At 47.7% G+C, this 19,591-nt stretch overlaps 1 protein-coding gene across 3 annotated transcripts in view; it reads left to right on the top strand.

Moving 5' to 3' along the window:
* The window catches only part of MACROD1 (mono-ADP ribosylhydrolase 1), a 340,694-nt gene that overhangs the window by 316,995 nt on the left and 4,108 nt on the right, over positions 1 to 19,591 (top strand). For all 3 annotated transcript variants that reach the window (XM_035097654.2, XM_035097652.2, XM_035097653.2), the window contains one exon: positions 18,247 to 18,368. In XM_035097654.2, the coding sequence (XP_034953545.2) occupies positions 18,247 to 18,368 (122 nt within the window). The remainder of the gene's footprint in view (positions 1 to 18,246; positions 18,369 to 19,591) is intronic.

Here is a 19,591-nt window from a genome sequence, read left to right as displayed (position 1 = left end):
GTGTTTGTTTGGTGTGTGTGTTTTTTAACAATTGCCACCTGTCTGACTCATCTTGCAGCCCTCTGGGGTGAGCATAAACTCTTTCGTTTTCCCAGGCAAAATGAACTTTGCCCCCACCTACAAAACTCCCCATTCTGTGGCCACTCAGTCAACATGGGGCTGTTTCATTAAAGGTGTGTGTGTCCACTTAGGTAAGTACGGTTGTTGTTGTTTAGTCATTTAGTCGTGTCCGACTCTTCGTGACCCCATGGACCATAGCATGCCAGGCACTCCTGTCTTGCACCGCCTCCCGCAGTTTGGTCAAACTCATGTTCGTAGCTTCGAGAACACTGTCCAACCATCTTGTCCTCTGTCGTCCCCTTCTCCTTGTGCCCTCAATCTTTCCCAACATCAGGGTCTTTTCCAAGGATTCTTCTCTTCTCATGAGGTGGCCAAAGTATTGGAGCCTCAGCTTCACGATCTGTCCTTCCAGGGAGCACTCAGGGCTGATTTCCTTAAGAATGGATAGGTTTGATCTTCTTGCAGTCCATGGGACTCTCAAGAGTCTCCTCCAGCACCATAATTCAAAAGCATCAATTCTTGGCGATCAGCCTTCTTTATGGTCCAGCTCTCACTTCCATACATCACTACTGGGAAAACCATAGCTTTAACTATACGGACCTTTGTAGGCAAGGTGATGTCTCTGCTTTTTAAGATGCTGTCTAGGTTTGTCATTGCTTTTCTCCCAAGAAGCAGGCGTCTTTTAATTTCGTGACTGCTGTCACCATCTGCAGTGATCAAGGAGCCCAAGAAAGTAAAATCTCTCACTGCCTCCATTTCTTCCCCTTCTATTTGCCAGGAGGTGATGGGACCAGTGGCCATGATCTTGGTTTTTTTGATGTTGAGCTTCAGACCATATTTTGCGCTCTCCTCTTTCACCCTCATTAAAAGGTTCTTTAATTCCTCCTCGCTTTCTGCCATCAAGGTTGTGTCACCTGCATATCTGAGGTTGTTGATATTTCTTACGGCAATCTTAATTCCGGCTTGGGATTCATCTAGTCCAACCTTTCGCATGATGAATTCTGCATATAAGTTAAATAAGCAGGGAGACAATATACAACCTTGTCGTACTCCTTTCCCAATTTTGAACCACTCAGTTGTTCCATATCCAGTTCTAACTGTAGCTTCTTGTCCCACATAGAGATTTCTCAGGAGACAGATGAGGTGATCAGGCACTCCCATTTCTTTAAGAACTTGCCAAAGTTTGCTGTGGTCGACACAGTCAAAGGCTTTTGCATAGTCAATGAAGCAGAAGTAGACGTTTTTCTGGAACTCTCTAGCTTTCTCCATAATCCAGCGCATGTTTGCTATTTGATCTCTGGTTCCTCTGCGGTAGCTAGAGAGGCAGGTAGGGAGGGAAATTTTTATTTCCGTAAACCTCAGGGTTTGCAAGCCTTCTATTTAGCAGTTTGGGTACAATCCTGAAGCAGTCACCACCTGAGGAGTGATTTCCAGTTTGGAGAGACATCCTGATGATTCCTTGATTGTGTATTACCTCCCTGATACCATCATGGGCACAAATCATAATGAATGCAAAATAAAAAGGACGTCTGGAGGGGCCCTCTGTCATACTTTCTGGTGCCAACCCTGCCAGGCTCTGGCAAATGTCAACCTCTCCCCTCACAAGGTGTGACCCAAGGGACCTCTGGAGGCGCAGACCAGCCACAGGTTGGAGGAGCCACTCCCCTGGCATGGACTGAATCCTGCCACGTCCACCCCCTATGGGGCCTAGCTCACAGGCATAGCCAAACTGTGTGTTCAGGGGCTGCCGTTTATCATGCCAATATTATAGACTCAGACAGCAAATGCAAAGCGCTATTGATTGGGCTGTCACAGGAGACGGACGGCACGGGGCAGGCGTCAATAAGAGCTGCAGGATGCCAGGGCCCGGTCCCTCGGTAAATCACATCCACAGGAGTCGATTCTTCCCCCCGCCTGGCGCTAATAGAGAAACCACCTCTTTAACGGCAAATGCCAGCTGCCTCTAAATCATCCAGCAGAGGGCAGGGATGGAGGCTCGTCCACTATCGACAGCCCGCGAGAAAATCGGACACGGAGCAGTGATAATGGCCGGCCTGGCAGCCATAAATCACCTGGACAGAGAGCAGTCGGGTGGCTCAGTTTTTCCATGTAGCAGCAACATAAACACAAACTTTTGGTGATGTTGTTGTTGTTGCTTTAACTGTCCCTTCTTGTAGTTAACATATTTACAAGACGATGATGCAGATTCGTCACAATGCATTTCAGTCCCTCTTTTGTACTCAATTGGATCCAGTGGTTTTTATCTACTTGACACATATGCATGTTTTGGAAGGGCGTTAGATTTACTGAGCAACACTGGGCACTTTCGACTAGTGCTACTTACTACTCCCCCCCCCTTTTTTTTAAAAAAAGCATTTTGATGCATTTATACTGCCAAGAACTACATTACAGCTTTCTGACAAATGTGAAACTCTCTTGGATACTTAAGTTCCCATCTGCATGTTAGTCTAGAGCTGTAGTTTTCAACTTTTTCACATCTAGAATCAAGCATGGATTTGGGGACACATTTCTTAATTAATTAATTTTTTTACCATATATTTATCTGGTGGTAGTCTTGCTATTGCAATTTACCTTAGATTAAGCTGTGGCCCAGTTGTAGGTTATGTGACCCACCCTCTGAAGACCAGAGGTCTAGGGGAAGTGGCTAGGGAGGAGTTTTTTCTCGTCACAGAATAATACTGAAAGTTGGAGCCCCCCCAACACAGCTGAAGGTTGGAAGATTTGGGACAGACAATAAAGTCCTTCACACAGTGCCTAGTTAAACTATGGCCTTTATTACTGAAAGCTGTGCAAGGCTTTAAAGGACAGGCAAATCCATGGATGATAAACCTACCAATATGTGAGGAGTCTCTACTGTATTTACATTCAAGCATTTGCTGAGTTAAATCAACACATGGTTTGTGGGGGGGGGGAGTTGAATATGCAACCATATACATCCCACTTTTCACAGGTCTGCCGTGGGGACCCTTCTCTGCTCCCAAAGGCTCCCTGCAAGTTTTAGAATCCTGCTTTTTTAAAATTCCGGGTAGAACAGGCTCCCTGCTGTGGGCAGTCACTCTCCGACTCCTCACAGCGACAGGTGGGGTCATGGGCATAGGCAGGGGGGCAGGAGGGGGCAATTGCCCCCCTAGAAGCAAAAGGCTGAGGGGCGCAGGCGCGGCAGCCCCAGGCTCCTGCTCCCGGCGCGAAGCTCCAGAGGCGCGCGGGGAGCGTAAGCGGAGGAGGCAGCCACAGGCTCACATTCCCCGCGCGCCTCTGGAGCTTCACGCCTGGGGCCGCCTCCTCGGAAGACCGGGGAGGCGCAGGCAACGTAGCCCCGCCCACATTCCCACTGTGCCCCCTCCCCTCCCACCCCTTGCCCCCCCTAATTTTTATCCTGGGTACGCCCCTGGGTGGGGTGGAGCTTGTCCCCACTGTAGCATCCCTGTGGGTTTGATAAAGGAATTCATGAGATGATCTGGTCAGTGGTTAATCGAGCAGGATATTCCTGGATTAATGAATCTGGTCGAGTAGGGTGCTCTTACCTAAACCAGTTTCAGACATGAATTCTGGCATGCAATTCTGCAGGGTCTGCAACATGTTCAATGTTTAATAATTCGCAGTTTGTGGTAAACAGGCACAAGCCATTTGTCTAAGCAGTTGTCTCACATGCTTACTACAGATCTTGGCCAAAAGGGCATCTGGCATTCCTCTTTTCTTTCTGTAAACAAGCCTTTGATGTAGATCCTAGAGGTGGTAAACCTGTTCCCTGATTTTCCTTCCTGCCTAATCCTCTCAGGAATCCTTTGTAGTGTTGATAAGGGAGATGTTGGAAGGGGGTAGGATTTCAGGATAGCCTTTGTTAATTATTCACTGTACTAGGATTTTATTGGAGCGTTTGAATTTTGGGTTGCCACCTTGATTATAATAAAAATAGCCTGCAGGGGGAGGAGAAAAGGTATTTCTCATTCTCTCTCTCTCAGGGCTTCTTGCTGGTCAAAAGTTCTCTTTGTCTGTCTTTCTTTTCCCCTTTTCCTACACTCATGAGTAAACCCTACACCCCACTTTCCTCCTTTGCATGTTGCCATACCTGCCAAGTTGCTGTTGGAGAAATAAGGGACCGGGCCGGAAGTAGGAGACCAGAAGTAGCGCTGCCGCCATTTTGGAACTGGGCGGAGCATGCTCAGAAGTGACTTTTGATGCTGCTTTGCCCAGTTCCAAAATGGCCGCCGCACCAGAATAAACCAGGGGGAAACAAAAAAATCCGTTTTTTCAGCTAGGAACAGCTGGAAACACGGGGATTTCCCGGGGAATGCGGGAGACTTGGCAGCTATGCATGTTGCTCTAACCCAGAAGATGAGCACTTGAATGTGGCTGAGGGAAATGCACTCTGCGTGTGCTCAGAGGCAGTTTCATCTATTCGTAGCGTTACCACTTTTGACTTTTCTTTTGTTATACAGATTGTTGGTTAAATACCCTGGAATTGCTGGCTGATTGGCGCTCATGGTTGCTAGAGAGGTGGGACTCTCTGTGCTTTTAAATGAGGTGCCCATCGGAGCCTGGGGAAGGTCGGACACTTCCCCACACACGTCAACTAAGGAGAGCTCGTGTGTGTGTGTGTGTGTTCTGTGTCAGGGATGGGAAACTTATGACCCTCCAGGTGTAGCAGGATTCCCAACTCCTATGATCCTCAGGCAGCATGGCCAGGAGTGAGGAATCATAGAGTTGGAAGAGACCACAAGGGCCATCCAGTCCAACCCCCTACCAAGCAGGAAACACCATCAAAGCATTATTGACATATGCCTGTCAAGCCTCTGCTTAAAGACCTCCAAAGAAGGACACTACTTGGTAGCAAATTCCACTGCCGAAGAGCTCTTACTGTCAGGAAGTTCTTCATAAGGCATCGTTTCCAGGCCCTTGACCATTTTTGTTGCCCTCTTCTGGACACGTTCCAGCTTGTCAGTATCCTTTTTGAACTGTGGTGCCCAGAACTGGACACAGTACTCCAGGTGAGGTCTGACCAGAGCAGAATACAGTGGTGGGAAGGGTGGGAGTTGCAGTGCGGCAACATCTGGAGGGCCAGAGGTTCACCATCCCTGTTGTAGGTGTCCCTTCGTAAGCAAAGCAAACATTAGAAATACACCATATAGGTCTCCAGTACCATCTCAACCAAAGAAAACCGAAAGCGGATAGGAAAGTGCTGCCCCTGGAATTTCTCGCGGCTCTTGCAGCGGAGACTAGACCTTGGTCTGACCCCAGCCCCCCCTGCCTGCCTGCCTGCCCTTTTTCTTACAGCCAGTACAGGCCCTGGCCCTGACTGCCAGCTTCCTCCTGCTGCGTCTTAGTTTTGCCCCTTGTAGAACTCGGCAGGGAGGAGGAGGATGGGGACAAAATTCGAGTTAGTTGGCTCTCCCTTACAGAATCTCTGGCTTCACCTACTGCCTGGGCTCCCTGCCGTCCTCCGAACCATTCCCAGCAGGCACCAGCTGCTGCCATCACACTCAAGGAAGTGAGGAAAACGCCGTGGTATCATTTCCCTAATCCCAGGATGGATGGAGACTTTTTCTCCCCGCTTTCTCTCTGCTTATTCTGTGGGATGAGGAATTTGCACTCTGCACTCGCTCAGAGGGGGCTGTCATTTATTCTTACTTGGCTAAACCATGGCACTGAAAACACAATGGGGATGAAGTTACAGGTAGGTAGCCGTGTTGGTCTGAGTCGAAGCAAAATAAAAAAATTCCTTCAGTAGCACCTTAAAGACCAACTAATTTTATATTTTGGTATGAGCTTTCGTGTGCATGCACACTTCTTCAGATACAATGGGGATGAAGTAAGCCCTGATTTTGCTCCCTACATCTTGTATATTTTTTGGATACTGAAGTAGGGGGCCTTCTTCATCTGAAGCATTAAGAGGGTTAATTTTAACTCACTGCTAGATCTGTTTCGTATCTGCATTTCTGCCTTCCTGGGGGCCCTTGTATTTCCACCTACCTGCCTAGTAATTGAATTTCACGCCAGGCTGGGTGCCCGCCTCTGACTAACATTTTGGCTGCGAATTTCTTTTCTCCCTTTCTCCCTCTCTCCCTGCAAGACAGCAATTTCTTTTTCTCTTTTGTTTTTGCTTCCATCTTGTGCTCTTCTGTGGAAGGCAGCGCCGCGTTGTTGGCAACAGCAATCTACGTGATTAAATCGATTCGCTCGCAAAAGGCAGATCAACATGAGAGATTTTTTAATTGGGATTTCCTTTCTTCCTTCCTTAAATCATAGTCCTCCAAGGGCAATAAGCATAGTCGAGAGCGTCATTCTGAACATTTCTCTCTCTCCATTTGGGGGCTGCCTCAAAGTCACGTTCTCTCGAGGGGAGAATAAATACCGTGCTGAAAAGAACGGAGAGGTCCAACTTTATCTGTACAAAATACGTCCACGCTAACAGTCATGGCTACTCACTGTGGCGGTCATGACAAGAGCAGTGCAAGTGGAATTAAAACTGAGATCCCACACGAGTGCTTAATATTCGGGGGGCCTCCAACCTTTTGGGGTCGGCGGGCACATTTTCGGTGGTGCCTGTCACAGAATGGCTGCTGTGGGGTGTGTGGCATAACGCTGTGGAGTGGGAGCCAGAGAATTGGTGTGACACAAAATGGCTGCCACGTGTGAAAAAGCAGAAACAGAGCCAAGGCCGCAAAATAGTACTGGCGTAACTCTACCCCACCCCGTCAGCCTCCCATCGAAAAACATATAACCCACTGCTCACAGGCAGAAGCTCCTTGCACCTCTCCTCTGTTCAGAATGGGTGGGTGTCAAATTCTGGCATCCAGTGAAATATGGGCAGGTAGGAACTGAGCAGGGAGAGCAAGGGGCCTTTTGTGGATTGTAGATTTTTGAGGGGATGTTTACTGCTATCTTTGGTGGCACAGTGGCGCCCATGGCTTCTGCGTTGGGGACTCGTGTTGTGTATCATCCAGCAATGCCTTCCTGATGGCTGAGATGGTTATATAACATTTGCTTGTGAGTTGCTTCAGCAAAGGAGATTTCCAGTGTTAATTAAATGTTCCCTGACCCGCCCCCTAGGAGCCCCCACTTTCCCACTTAATCCCAGAGCTTGATCCTGCACTCAGTTTCCTCCCATATTATAATCCCCCGCTCCTTGCCTGTCTTTCTTTTTTGGAGTCTGCATTGCTGCGACCTGGACCTGCTCCCATAACTGGGGGGGGGGGAGCTTTTTACAAGCAACTTCCCATAGGAAAATAGTGCCTGGGCAGCAAGTCTTACAGATCCTTGAAATAGTGAGGAAGCACCTAGACCAGGCATCCCCAACCTGCGGCCCTCCAGATGTTTTGGCCTACAACTCCCATGATCCCTAGCTAACAGGACCAGTGGTCAAGGAAGATGGGAGATGTAGTCCAAAACATCTGGAGGGCTGAAGTTTGAGGGGGTGCCTGACCTAGACAATCAGGGTACAGTTATTTGCTGCAATTTGCAGATAGTGGCTAACTCCAGACTGACGCCCAGAACCAGTCCCTAGTAAGACCTTCAAAAATTTCCACCCCAAAACAGACTTACTGTACTAGAAAAAACTAACCAATAAACTGAAACTGACATAGGGACAAATAGAAGAAGACTCCTTCAACCCGGTATGGTTCCCCTTTATCACATAGACAGCCCAACAAGACAACAAGAATCTGCCAACAGCATACGAATTAATCTGGCTAACCTGATCCAAAAACACGCACACACACGAAAACAAATCTCACTACAGCGGACCAAAGGCAACGAACCACACCCTAGGCCACTCCCAGCCTCTCTCACCACCAAGGAAATACAGCAAGTGAGTAGTAAGAGAACACACACAAGTGATGCTGACACAAAAACCCCACACATACACTAAGTAGAAGAATAGAAGCTTTGCCACCCGACCCCACTCACCATTCCAACCCTTTCCTCCCTTTTCTTCCTAACCTAACACTGTATGTAACACTGATGTCTCACAACAAATGAAACTGATCAGTAGAAAACGCAACTTGAAAAAACGTATTTTTGTAAACTAAGAAATCTTTAATAATTTTTTTAAAAAAAACAATTCCAGCCCACCCTTTTACTCTGATGGTTGTCCTGGACTGGCCAAAATTCTCCCAGGTTGCTTTTAACTCATCACATTGCTGCTGCTCCTGCATATCCGTCCAGGGAGAGAGGCCACTAGCCAATGCGCCACATTGGCAACGTGGGGACTGAGTGGAAGCAGCAGGCCGCTTGTCTTGCCTTGGCTTAAAGCAGAGTCAGGGAACCATGAAAAAGGTCATTTGGTTTCTGTGCTGCGTCGGAAGAAGAGGACTTTCCGTCAGCAGAGAAAAGCTGTCTCCGCTCTCCCCCTTTGCCTCTCTCTTCTTCCCCTTGCTCTTTCTTTCCCCTACATTAACCTTTTTCTCCTCGCTCTCAGCCTCACCATTCATTCCCCCTCCACCCCTTAACTTTTCTGTCTTGCCCCCATCCCTACCCCCTAACCTTGCTTTTTCTTAAACCCCCTGTGGTCACTTCCAGGCATCCTGCTACTTGCACACTCATCCTGATGGGTTGGGTTGGGTTGCGTCAAGGCACACTCCCCCATCACTTTCCAGTCTTTGCTGCTCAAGATCTCTAAATCAACTTTCATTGCGCAACCTGAATTTGTCTGTGTGCGATGGTCAGTGGTTCCCAATTAGCTGTGTACTGTGGACCCCCTTTTCAAAAGCCGGTCCATGGACCCCCTCCTTTTGAAAACGTTGATATCTTTGTGGTACTTTTTGTTATGTGAATGGTGCCACCATACATTCCAATGTGTCCCAGTGCAAAACTGGGATGTGCGTCTTCCGGGCTGTGCTCCTGTGTTAGTCACCTGATCTGTGTGAGAGCACAACCCCCCAGTATGGGATGTCTTGGACAGTTAACAGGTATGTGCCACAGACCCTCTGGGTGGGTTGGGCAGACCCCCTGGGGTGTGCCAACCGCCAATTGGGAACCGCTGGGCTAGGTGAACCTCGCGCCATTAACTGAGATTTCTTTGATGAGGTGATAGCCCTACTTTCTAACCACACTAGCTAATGGAACCTTCAGCTCCAGGAACACTGCACTTGTGAATCTCAGATGATGCAGTTGTTGTTGTTGTTGTTGTTGAAAGGTAAAGGGACCCCTGACCATTAGGTCCAGTAGTGATCGACTCTGGGGTTGCGGCGCTCATCTCGCTCTATTTGCCAAGGGAGCCGGCGTACAGCTTCCAGGTCACGTGGCCAGCATGACAAAGCTGCTTCTAGCGAACCAGAGCAGCACACGGAAATGCTGTTTACCTTACCTATTTGTCTACTTGCACTTTGACATGCTTCCAAACTGCTAGGTTGGCAGGGGCTGAGACCGAGCAACGGGAGCTCACCCCGTCGCGGGGATTTGAACCACCGGCCTTCTGATCAGCAAGCCCTAGGCTCTGTGGTTTAACCCACAGCGCCACCTACGTCCATCATTATAAATATATGTATACTCCTACTTTTCCCCTGATGGGACTCCAGGTGGCATACAGATTTTTTTTTAAAAAAACTGCTATTTTTTATTTTAGAAAAAGCTAACATTAAAAATCAATTAAACAATTGTTAGAATTAAAACTATATACATATATAAAATATGTTAAAGCACATAAGCAATAAAAACAGCACAGCACCAGTTTCCAAACGCCCAACAGTCTTTTGGAAGACATCTCTCCCTGCCTGTCTTTTGGGCTTTCTGGAAGCTCCTGGCTGAGGCTGGTGTCAAAAACAGGATGCTGGACTAAACTGCCTTTGGTTCCCTCTCCTTTTTTCCTGCCCGAGCCAAACCCACTCTACCTAATGATAGGGCCGGACCTACAGGGGAGGAATGACCATTCACCCTTCCTGCTCTGCATGTGGGGTGATGAGGGCCGCCAACACCCGTGGCCCCAGAGTGGGGCTTGAGCTGATGCCCCTCAATGCAGGTTACCAGAGAAGCTGATTTATCGCCGGCCTCTCCATGGAGTCTGCACGGGCAATTTGTCTTTATTATCAGGGCAATGCTGGTGTGTCAGTGGGAGATTTGCATTTTGATTGCATTTCCCCAGAGAGGACGCAGAACCTCCTCACGCTTCCTTGCTCAGGCAAAGAGGAGACCGAGGAAAGGACAGCATCCCAGGGCTTTGCATTTCCTTCCTTCCTTTTTTCTTTGGCCTAGGACCAGCTGTTGTATCCCCACTGTTCCATTAGTGGGTGCTGGGTCATTACTGCCTTTTTAAAAAAATTAATTGTGTTTTTTATTTGAATTTTTTTTATTGTTGTTTTCAATTGGTTTTGACGTAAATTGCTTTGAGTTACCTTTGTAAGAAAAGCAGCCGACAAATGCAACAAACAAATCGGAGCCAACGCTGTGCCCTCGAGACGTTGGACTACATCTCCCATCTTCCCTTGCTGATTGAGCCTGATGGGAGTTGGAGCCCAACAACATCTTGACAGCAACCATCCTGTGACTGAAGTTCCTTCCCCATTCCTGCCGCTGCGGATCCTTTGCCCCTCTAAAGCTTGAATCCATTGCTTTCTTCAGCAGTGGTGGATATGCTCTTTTGGGGATCCATTTCCCCTTCCAAACACGTGTCCCTGACATGGGGGGTAGTAGATTAGGGAAGGCCAACCTCAAGTCCTGAAACATGGGCAGGAACTCCCGTGTTTACCGGGGTAAATCAGAGCACATTGCTTCTAAATGGCAGGAAGAGATCTTCAGCCCAGGAGCTGGACTGTGAGCACAGCAGCAAGCCTGTGAGCCACTTCTGGACACTGCAAGGAAGCTAGGCCACCCTCCTTGGGTCAGTGAATCACTCACAGAGCTAAGGCTGCATGTGGCCACTCAAGAAGTGGGCTGAAGGAGGGGGTGCCAAGGCAGGACTCCTGGATCCTTTGGGCGAGGGCTGGTAGCTCAACATCACACACACACACACACACACAAGTCTGGTTTACTTATGCTGCAATAAACACCACCTGCTACATTTCCCAACCACTGCTTTGGCTTGAAATTTCTTTTCTGGATAGCACTCTTCAAATCGCTGCAAGGTTGTCCCGCAGAAGAGGGCAAAGGCTCATTCTCTGCTGCTGCCTCAGAGGACAGAACTAGTTTTCAAGGGCTTAAGTGACAGAAGGGCAGGTGGGTGTTCAAGGTTAGGAGAAAATTCTGGATGGCAAGAGTAGTTAAACAGTGGAAGCACTGGCCCAGAACAGCGGGTGAAGGCCCTTAACCAGAGGCCGGGCAGTCACCTGTGGGGGTGCTGTGGATCTGGATTTGGGGCAGACCAGATCACCTCACAAGATCAATTCTGTGACTTCACTACCAGAATTGAGCAGGGGGAAATGTGCAGGTGACAGGAGCAATCCAACAATAAATCATACCCTGAAAGTTGGCGTTAACTCTTTATTAGCAAGAACATGATCTGCGCAGACTTGGCGAGTGTCAGGCCTAATGAGCACAGCAGCTCATCCCCGGTAGGTCTTGTCCCATGGATCAGTTGCCAAGACTGAAAGCCCCTGCCTTACCACAGCCGTCCAAGTCCCCTCCTCTCCAAGGCTTTTTCCAAACAATTGGAGACTGCGCCTGTGTGAAGCCAACCTCTCCTCTGCCATTTTCATGCCTCTTCTGGTTTTGGGAAACCAGCGGGGAGGGACACTTGTTACAGCAGAAGGGGGAGACTCCCTAGCTTCTTCACCAGCCAGACGCATCCCTGCCTCTTGGCCTCCCCGTCCCCTGCTTCAGCTTCCGCCTCTGATTCTGGACTTCTCTCTGCCACAGACTCCCCCTGCTCACTATGCCCTGTTACCTCTTCAGCTTCCGAGAAGCTCCTCTTCCCGGTCTTCGCTCTCTGACCACTCATCATCATACCACCTCCAATCCATGGGCTCTGAGCCTTCTTCCCTTGGAGGTTCCCCAACTGGTTCCTCCTTCCATTCCTCTGCGTCCAACCAGTGCATGACAGCAGGCAAGATTCTACCAAGTAGCTCAGGAAGGGCAAAGCTTGTTAAGATGCACAGACCTGTTTCCCCCAACTGGGGCATATGTGTGCAATTAAGACTGGGAAACTGGTGCAAGGGATCCAAGTTGCTCCTGCCCCACTCATGGCTGCCCAGAAAGGGAAAACAGTAATAGCACTGGGAGGTCTAGTCATGTCATGTCCTGCATCAGTTTCACCCTAAGAAGTCAACTTGCTCCTGCGTCCTGGTGGCTGATTGACAAGTGTTTTTGTTGTTGTTGTTGCTTTGTTTGTTTTGTGGTTGTTTTTTTGCAAATTCTGTTTTAATTTTATCAGAATTAAATGTTTACTAATTGATAGCACGTGTAATCATTTCGATTTGTTAAAACGTATTGTGTTTTTACAGTGACTGACACACACACACACACACACACACACACACACCCTACCCCTCGGTGCCGGCTGACGCCACTGAGACTTTACTACCACAGCAGGGCAGGTGGCGGCGGTTGTGAGGTCAACCATCCTTTAAGGAGAAAGCTTTTTAATCTGCAAAATTGAATTGCTTATTTGTTTTAATCATTTGAGCTGGTTTTAATGGAGCTGGGTGTCCGTGCCTGTATGTGCGTTCCCGTGCATTGTGCATTATCATTGCCCTTTAAATTGGACAACACTTTGGAGAATTTGTACGGAAAGCAAATTGTAAAGATATCCCTCATGAAAGAGGCTAAGTAGATCCTGAATCGTTTTTTGTAGTTATCCAGTGGTGGGGTGCCCCCACGTATGCTACTTTACGTAGGGCAGCCCTCCACTTGAAGAAGTCCTGCCTGTTTGAAGGGCTGTCTGGTTTAGAGAGAAGCGACCCTAGGAAAGAGCTGGAGAGGCCTTGAACTTCCCCATCCACAATTAGCCCCTGAGCAGGAGACTGAGCAGGCACACAGGTCATGGTCTAACCCACTACAGTCAGATGTGCTGTATTTCTATTCAAATTACGGTACTGATTTCTAAAAAGACATTTGTTTACCGGAGTTGGCGATTCCTTTCCAACCTGTGTCCCCTTCTGATAACAGACCGGTATAAAATAAGCAGCACATAAACGGCACTACAAAAAGCTACCACACTATTTCACGTTCTAAATCTAGTGTTAATATAGTCCAAAAAGAGAGAACAACGTACAACAACTGAAACAGAAGCCACAAACAGACAACGTATATAAATATGGTCCGAAAGGAAATTTCAGTCTTTAGAATTCCTTTAGCCAGGCTCCTGTAGAAATCAGCGGAGGTAAAGTTGTTCAAACGAAGTGTCAACAGTGTTTTGCGCACAAGAGTTAGGCAGGGTGCCGGCGTTTGTCACCTGTTTCGCCCATGAAGATTTTCGGGCTTCTTCAGTAAATGCTCTCTCAAGTTTTTGATACATTTATACACATTCTGTTTGAACAAAATCTCTAATCAATATCTGAACTAACAAATACAAAGAACGATACTTACAATTCATATGATACCTTTCATCTTGACTTAAGCTACAATGCTTGATTTCTTGCTTCAGAAAATTCTCCCCTTCTGAGCAGGCTTCTAGGTGCCACATGCCAATGGTGGGCAGGACAAGAGGCCAAAGTAAATTTCTACACCCCGCGCTATCCTCCGTCTGGGCAAGAAAAGGCGTTATCAGAGTTCAAGGACACATTCCAGCCAGGCAAAAACAGTCAAGGAGGGTGCAAAGCAGGACCAGTGAGAAGCATCGCCTGGGGAGAAGGGGTGTGGCCTGGGTCACTCTGAGAGCCAAACAGAAAGGCCTGGAGGACTGTGTTTTGCCCTTAGGCCACAGGTTCCTCACCCCTGATCTTTGCATACAGATGGAATAGCCTACACAGATCTCTTGTCATCTTAGATGATGCATTTTATACCTGAAGGAATGTCTCCACCCCCATCGTTCAGCCCAGACACTGAGGGCCAGCTCCGAAGGCCTTCTGGCGGTTCTTTCACTGCGAGAAGTGAAGCTACAGGGAGCCAGGCAGAGGGCCTTCTCGGTAGTGGCACTTGCCCTGTGGAACGTCCTCCCATCAGATATCAAGGAAATAAACAACTATCTGACTTTTAGAAGACATCTGAAGGCAACCCTGTTCAGGGAAGCTTTTAATGTTTAATGTTTTATCATGCTTTTAATATTCTGTTGGGAGCTGCCCAGAGTGGCTGGGGAATCCCATCCGGATGGGCGGGGTATAAATAATTTATTATTATTATTATTATTATTATTTAATTTTAGTAATTCACAAGTGGCCGCTTGTTTGTGGTGGAGTCCCTGGGCAAAATACATTTTTGTGGAGGCCTTGCCTCCTCCAGCCTTCGCCACCCTGATCACCCCCAGCTGTTTTTGCACTCCCATCAGCCTCAGCCAGCATGACCAATGGTCAGGGGCGATGGCAGCTGGAGTCCAGCGACATCTACAGGGCAACAGGTTGGGGAAGGGTGGCTTGTGCATCCCCCCTCCTGCCTCTGAGTCCACTTCTCATGCGTGGCTGGAAGAAGAGAACAGGCAAGGGGAGGTGAACAGGTGGCGGAGGGGTGGTCAGGGGTCTGCCAGGGGCGGCAGCTGTGCTTTCTTTTATTGCTGGCTTGGAGAAGATAGCAACAAGCAGGCAGTGAGGAGCAGCAGGGCCCAGGGGTTCTCTGCTGGTTGGCAGTGGGCCCTCTGCTGAGGCGTGGGCTTGACACATGCCTGGCTGTGCTGATCCCTGCGAAACAAAGCAAAATCGGAGGGAGCATGATGAAGGCACGGTTCTAGCAGGGGCTGGAAGATTACCACTCCTCTCTACAAAATGCCTCCTTCTCCATGAGCTCAAACACTGGACACTCATAGCAGGGCAAGGGCAGGCCACACACACACACACACACACACACACACACACACACACACACAGAGAGAGAGAGAGAGAGAGAGAGAGAGAGAGAGAGAGAGAGAGAGAGAGAGAGAGAGAGAGAGAGAGAGAGAGAGGAAAAGCAGTCTTAGTGGGCAATGATTTCTGGCTCAACAGCACCCCCTGCTGACCATAGCTACTCTTCCTGATTTGTACACTTGGATCTTGTTTCAGCTGAAACAAAGAGGGAGGCAGCTTCTTCATTACCACCTACAAAGTCACCACCGCCTCCTCTCCTGTTTGCCATCCTTGATCCCTGTAGGAGACGCTGACGCCAATAAATCTGGGCCTGGTATCTTAATATTTGCACACTTCCTCCTTTATTTAACTAAGCCCAGCTGTTGGCTGAGCTTTGACTCACCCCACTCCATTCAGAAACTAATTCATTGGGTCCAGCTCACCTTCAGTCTCTTTCCCCGGTAAATCCGCATTTGCCTTGGTGACTGGTGCCTTGTTAAAATATTGGTATGTATTGTTGCAAACATCATCACTCTTTGGGGTTCCACTCTCTCCCAGGGATCACTAGCAGATTTTAGAGTGGGGAATGGGTGCATGCAGAGGGACACCAGGGCCCAATCACATACTTACCATAAGCCTGGCTGAATGTCCTCTGCTGGATAGCTCAGTTGGTTAGATTGTGGTGCTGATAATGCCAAGGTTGCGGGTTCGATCCCCGTCTGGGACAGCTGCATATTTCTGCATGGGGTTGGACTAGATGATCCTCAGGGTCCCTTCCAACTATATGATTCTGTTCTATTCTGGATTCGTAGTAGGTGCCACTGCAGTGGCAGAGGCAGGAACATGTGGCAGGGGTATGCTTACACCATTGTGCCAAATGCAAGGTGCCACCTTGGGACTCAACACCCACACCCCTCCCAATACCAACCCAAGCCCTGTGTCCCAAGACCTTCGGAGACTTCTCTCCTCTGCATTCTTACTAGCAGCAGACATGCTCTGTGTGCAGATTGAGGAAAGAGGCTGCTGTGTGGTGGCCCCTGCCTCTGGGGTGGCCTCACCTGGGAGCACCTCTGACACAGACACATCTATCGTTCTGGTGACTCATAAAGACCTGCCGGCTTGCCGGGGTACTAAAGCATCCCTGCTTGAAAGCGAGTAACCCACTTTGTAGTTTTTCAAGTTGCTTTTGTAGTTTTAATGTCTATTTGTAAATACAAGTGTACAGTAATGCATTTTAGCTGCTTTATTATTACATACACTTATAAGGTTTTTTGGGTGGGGGTTAGTAGTTCATGCATTTGTATATTCTACTCTGCCTTGGGACAGATTATGATGCAGGGTGGGCTATAAAAATGTCCAATAAATAGACAATGAATTTTAAAAACGCAGATAGATAAAAGCCTTTGGAAACCCTTGAGATGTGGGGCTGGGGTAGGGGATGCTTCTGAAGTTGTCCAAGCCATGAGGTTATTTATTTAAAATACGTTTATACCCTCTTATGGGACCAAACCTTTACCAGGCAGCTCCCATCGTGCAGATATAGGATCATAATACCGAGTAAAAGCAAGAGCAGCACAAATGAGATACATATCTATATATAGCTATGTAGATATCTGCTGAATAAAAGGCAGCAATGAGATTCGGCTACAGTAAAATAGCAGCAAGACAATGAAACCAATAAATAGTAACATCCAGCTTCAGTCCAAGAAAATTAAAACAAATAAAATAATTCAGCACCACTTCAGTTAATAGCAGGAAAACGATATCGAGAGAAGGCTGTTTGAAACACGCAAGTCTTTTGTGCCTATTTGAAGGTTGCAGCGATGAGGTTTTCTGAGCCTCTTTTGGGAGACAGATCCATGAAAGTGGGGTCACTGCAGACGGGTCCCCTGTTTGTCATATTTGAAATGAGGTCTTGGTTATTCTCAGGGGCTGCTGTTCATTTATTTCGTAAAGGCCAAAAAAAAAAAAAGTCAGGAGTGTAAGTGATATAAAAATGCTAACATGAATCATGCCGAGTATATGTTCTTGTAGAAGTGTCTAACCTCACTATAATAAAAGAGAACATTAAAGAATATGTTGCTACTCAGTGAGGGCATTACTAACTGCGTGTTTTACTTTTTATATAAAAAAATGAGAACGTTCCATATACTGCTGCTTTAAGCCTGAGTAATAAGTTCAGAGCTACCCAGGGAGCCTAAATGTAGGGTTGTATGTACGTATAAAGCAAATAAAGGAAAATAAGTAATTGTCACTTAATAATTTATCTAAGTGCCTAAGGGATACTTGAGAAATAATCTTTATTCTTCAGAAGGAATAGGCTTGCAGTGAGCTTGTTTTAGAGAAGTAATGTGGTTCTCTCCAGAAGTTGCTGGACTCTCAACACCCATCAGTCCTGAGTGGAATGATGGGAGCTGTAGTCTAGAAATATCTGCAGTGCCCAGGGGCATCGCATGGGAGGGGCTGCCAGGGCAATTGCCCCGGGCGCATTTTTCATGCGTTCGTCTGTGCGCCCTACTCATGACACCTTCTTCGAACCAGCCCTGCACCGCTTTGCGAGGCTGGTATCTGATCAGTGGCTTGGGGAGGGTGGCATGAGAAGGATTCAATAGTCATGTGCCCTTTGATCTCAGCCTCCTGAGGGATCATTGCAGCCTTGCAAAGTGGGTTGGGGCTGGTATCGCTCCGGTGGCATTGGCGGTAAGGCCTGGGCTGGCATGTGTCAGGCTCCGTTCGTCCTCCATGCCCCGTACTCTGCTTCCCTGGCACGCGTGGGCGCACAGCCCTGGCATCACGAGAACACGCTCCGCTGCTGGGAGTGCCAGAGACTCACCATCCATAAGAACTTGCAAAAACCTCTGCTGGATCGAACCAGTGGCCCATCAGCATCCTGTTCTCAGAATAAGGACTTGAGCACAACAGCACTCTCCCCACTTGCGATTCCCAACAACTAGTACTCAGAAGCATTACAGCCTCCGACTGTGGAGGCAGAACATAGCCATCTTGGCTAGTGGCCATTGAGAGCCGACTCTTCCAATTAGAATGTTGCCTAATCTTCTTATAAAACCATCCAAGTTTATGGCGATCACTGCCTGCCTCTTGTGGAAGCAAGTTCCATCATTCAGCTATGTTCTATGTGAAGAAATGCTTTGTTTTGTCCCTCGGTGTTTTAGAGAATTGGAAGGAGCAATAGCAATGTGCTCTTGATTAAGTCCAGCAGCTCAGTTCTTGTAAGCATCTCTCAATCAAATTGCAGGGGAAGGAACTAAGCAAGAGGCTCTGCTTCTGGCCGATGACCCTCATCTTTCTCTCTCTCTCTCCTCAGTCGTCATTCACACGGTAGGACCCATCGCCCAGGGGGAACCCAGTGCTGCGCAAGCGACCGAACTCAGCAACTGCTACAAGAACAGCCTGAAATTAACTGTAGAGAACAAGCTGCGGACTGTGGTGAGCAGACAGGGAAGAGGCTTAAGGTGTTTGATAGAGCAGGTGGCAAGGCTTGATGCAAATCTGCACGGCTCAGCCCTGGGACCTGCTCTGTAAGTGATGAAAGAATGTACACAGGTAGTTCTTGATTTTCTTTCTTTCTTTCTTTTTTTCTTTCTTTCTTTCTTTTAAAAAGGGGGGTGATTCTCTACCAAAGCCAGCCAGCACTTTCCCCAAGCACAGCTACTCTCCTAGAGCTGCTGACAGTGTAATTTTCCCTTTCATTCACCAAGGGTACTTTGAAATTAAATTTGATCGGAATGGAAGGCACAGGAAAAGATCCAGACATCAGATACAAGGACTGTGTACACACATCTAAAGCACACCTACTCCACAAAGAATCATGGAAACTGTAGTTTACCCCTCACAGATACAATTCCCAGCACCCTTAATAAACTACAGTTCCCAATTTTGCAAGGGTGCTTTAAATGTACAGTGGTGCCTCGACTTATGAATTTAATCTGTTCCGAGGGCACCTTCGTAGGTCGAAAAATTCGTAAGTAGAAAAGCGCCATTGGAAACGTGATTTCCCATAGGAATGCACTGGAAACGGAAAAATTCGTAAATCGAAGCAACCCCATCTAAAAATTCGTAAGTCGAAAAACCCTATCTAATTTTCCATTTGGATGTCGAGAAATCCGTATGCGTGCGGCCATTTGCCCCATTCGTAAGTCAAAAAATTTGGTTGTCAAGTCGTTCATAAGTCGAGGTACCACTGTATGGTGTATGCAGCCAAGATCTCTGGTGCCTGCTTATGTCTTCGGAAGGTGCAGACCTGCAGCCCAGTTCATTGTGTCTGCTCCCCTTGGCTGGGATACTATCCCTTTCCCTCCTTACAAAAAGCCATCTCCCCCAAGTCTTCTGCCTTTGCCAGTGGTCAGCTCAATGTCCCAGGAGAGCTCACAACAGCAGAGATATTTCTAGCTACCACCCCCCTTTTGTCTGCTCTTCTGATACTGCGCTAGACCGCACAAGTTGAACACTTTGCTATTATGGCTGATAGATAAGACAGATAATTAAATTAATTAGGTTTAACCACAGGTCTAAATGATGATGACAGATATATATTTGTAATACAATTAGAAAGCAGGGGCTCACAATCGAAATATAAAATCATTGAATTCAAGCACTGTTAAATTGAGTTAGCCTTTTATAAACCCAAGCTTTCAGAAGAGCAAAAGCCT

The sequence above is a fragment of the Zootoca vivipara genome, chromosome 17 (genome assembly GCF_963506605.1).
Source record: "Zootoca vivipara chromosome 17, rZooViv1.1, whole genome shotgun sequence".
NCBI lineage: Eukaryota > Metazoa > Chordata > Lepidosauria > Squamata > Lacertidae > Zootoca > Zootoca vivipara.
Note: the sequence above shows the minus strand (reverse complement) of the source record. Positions and strands in the feature narration are given on the sequence as shown.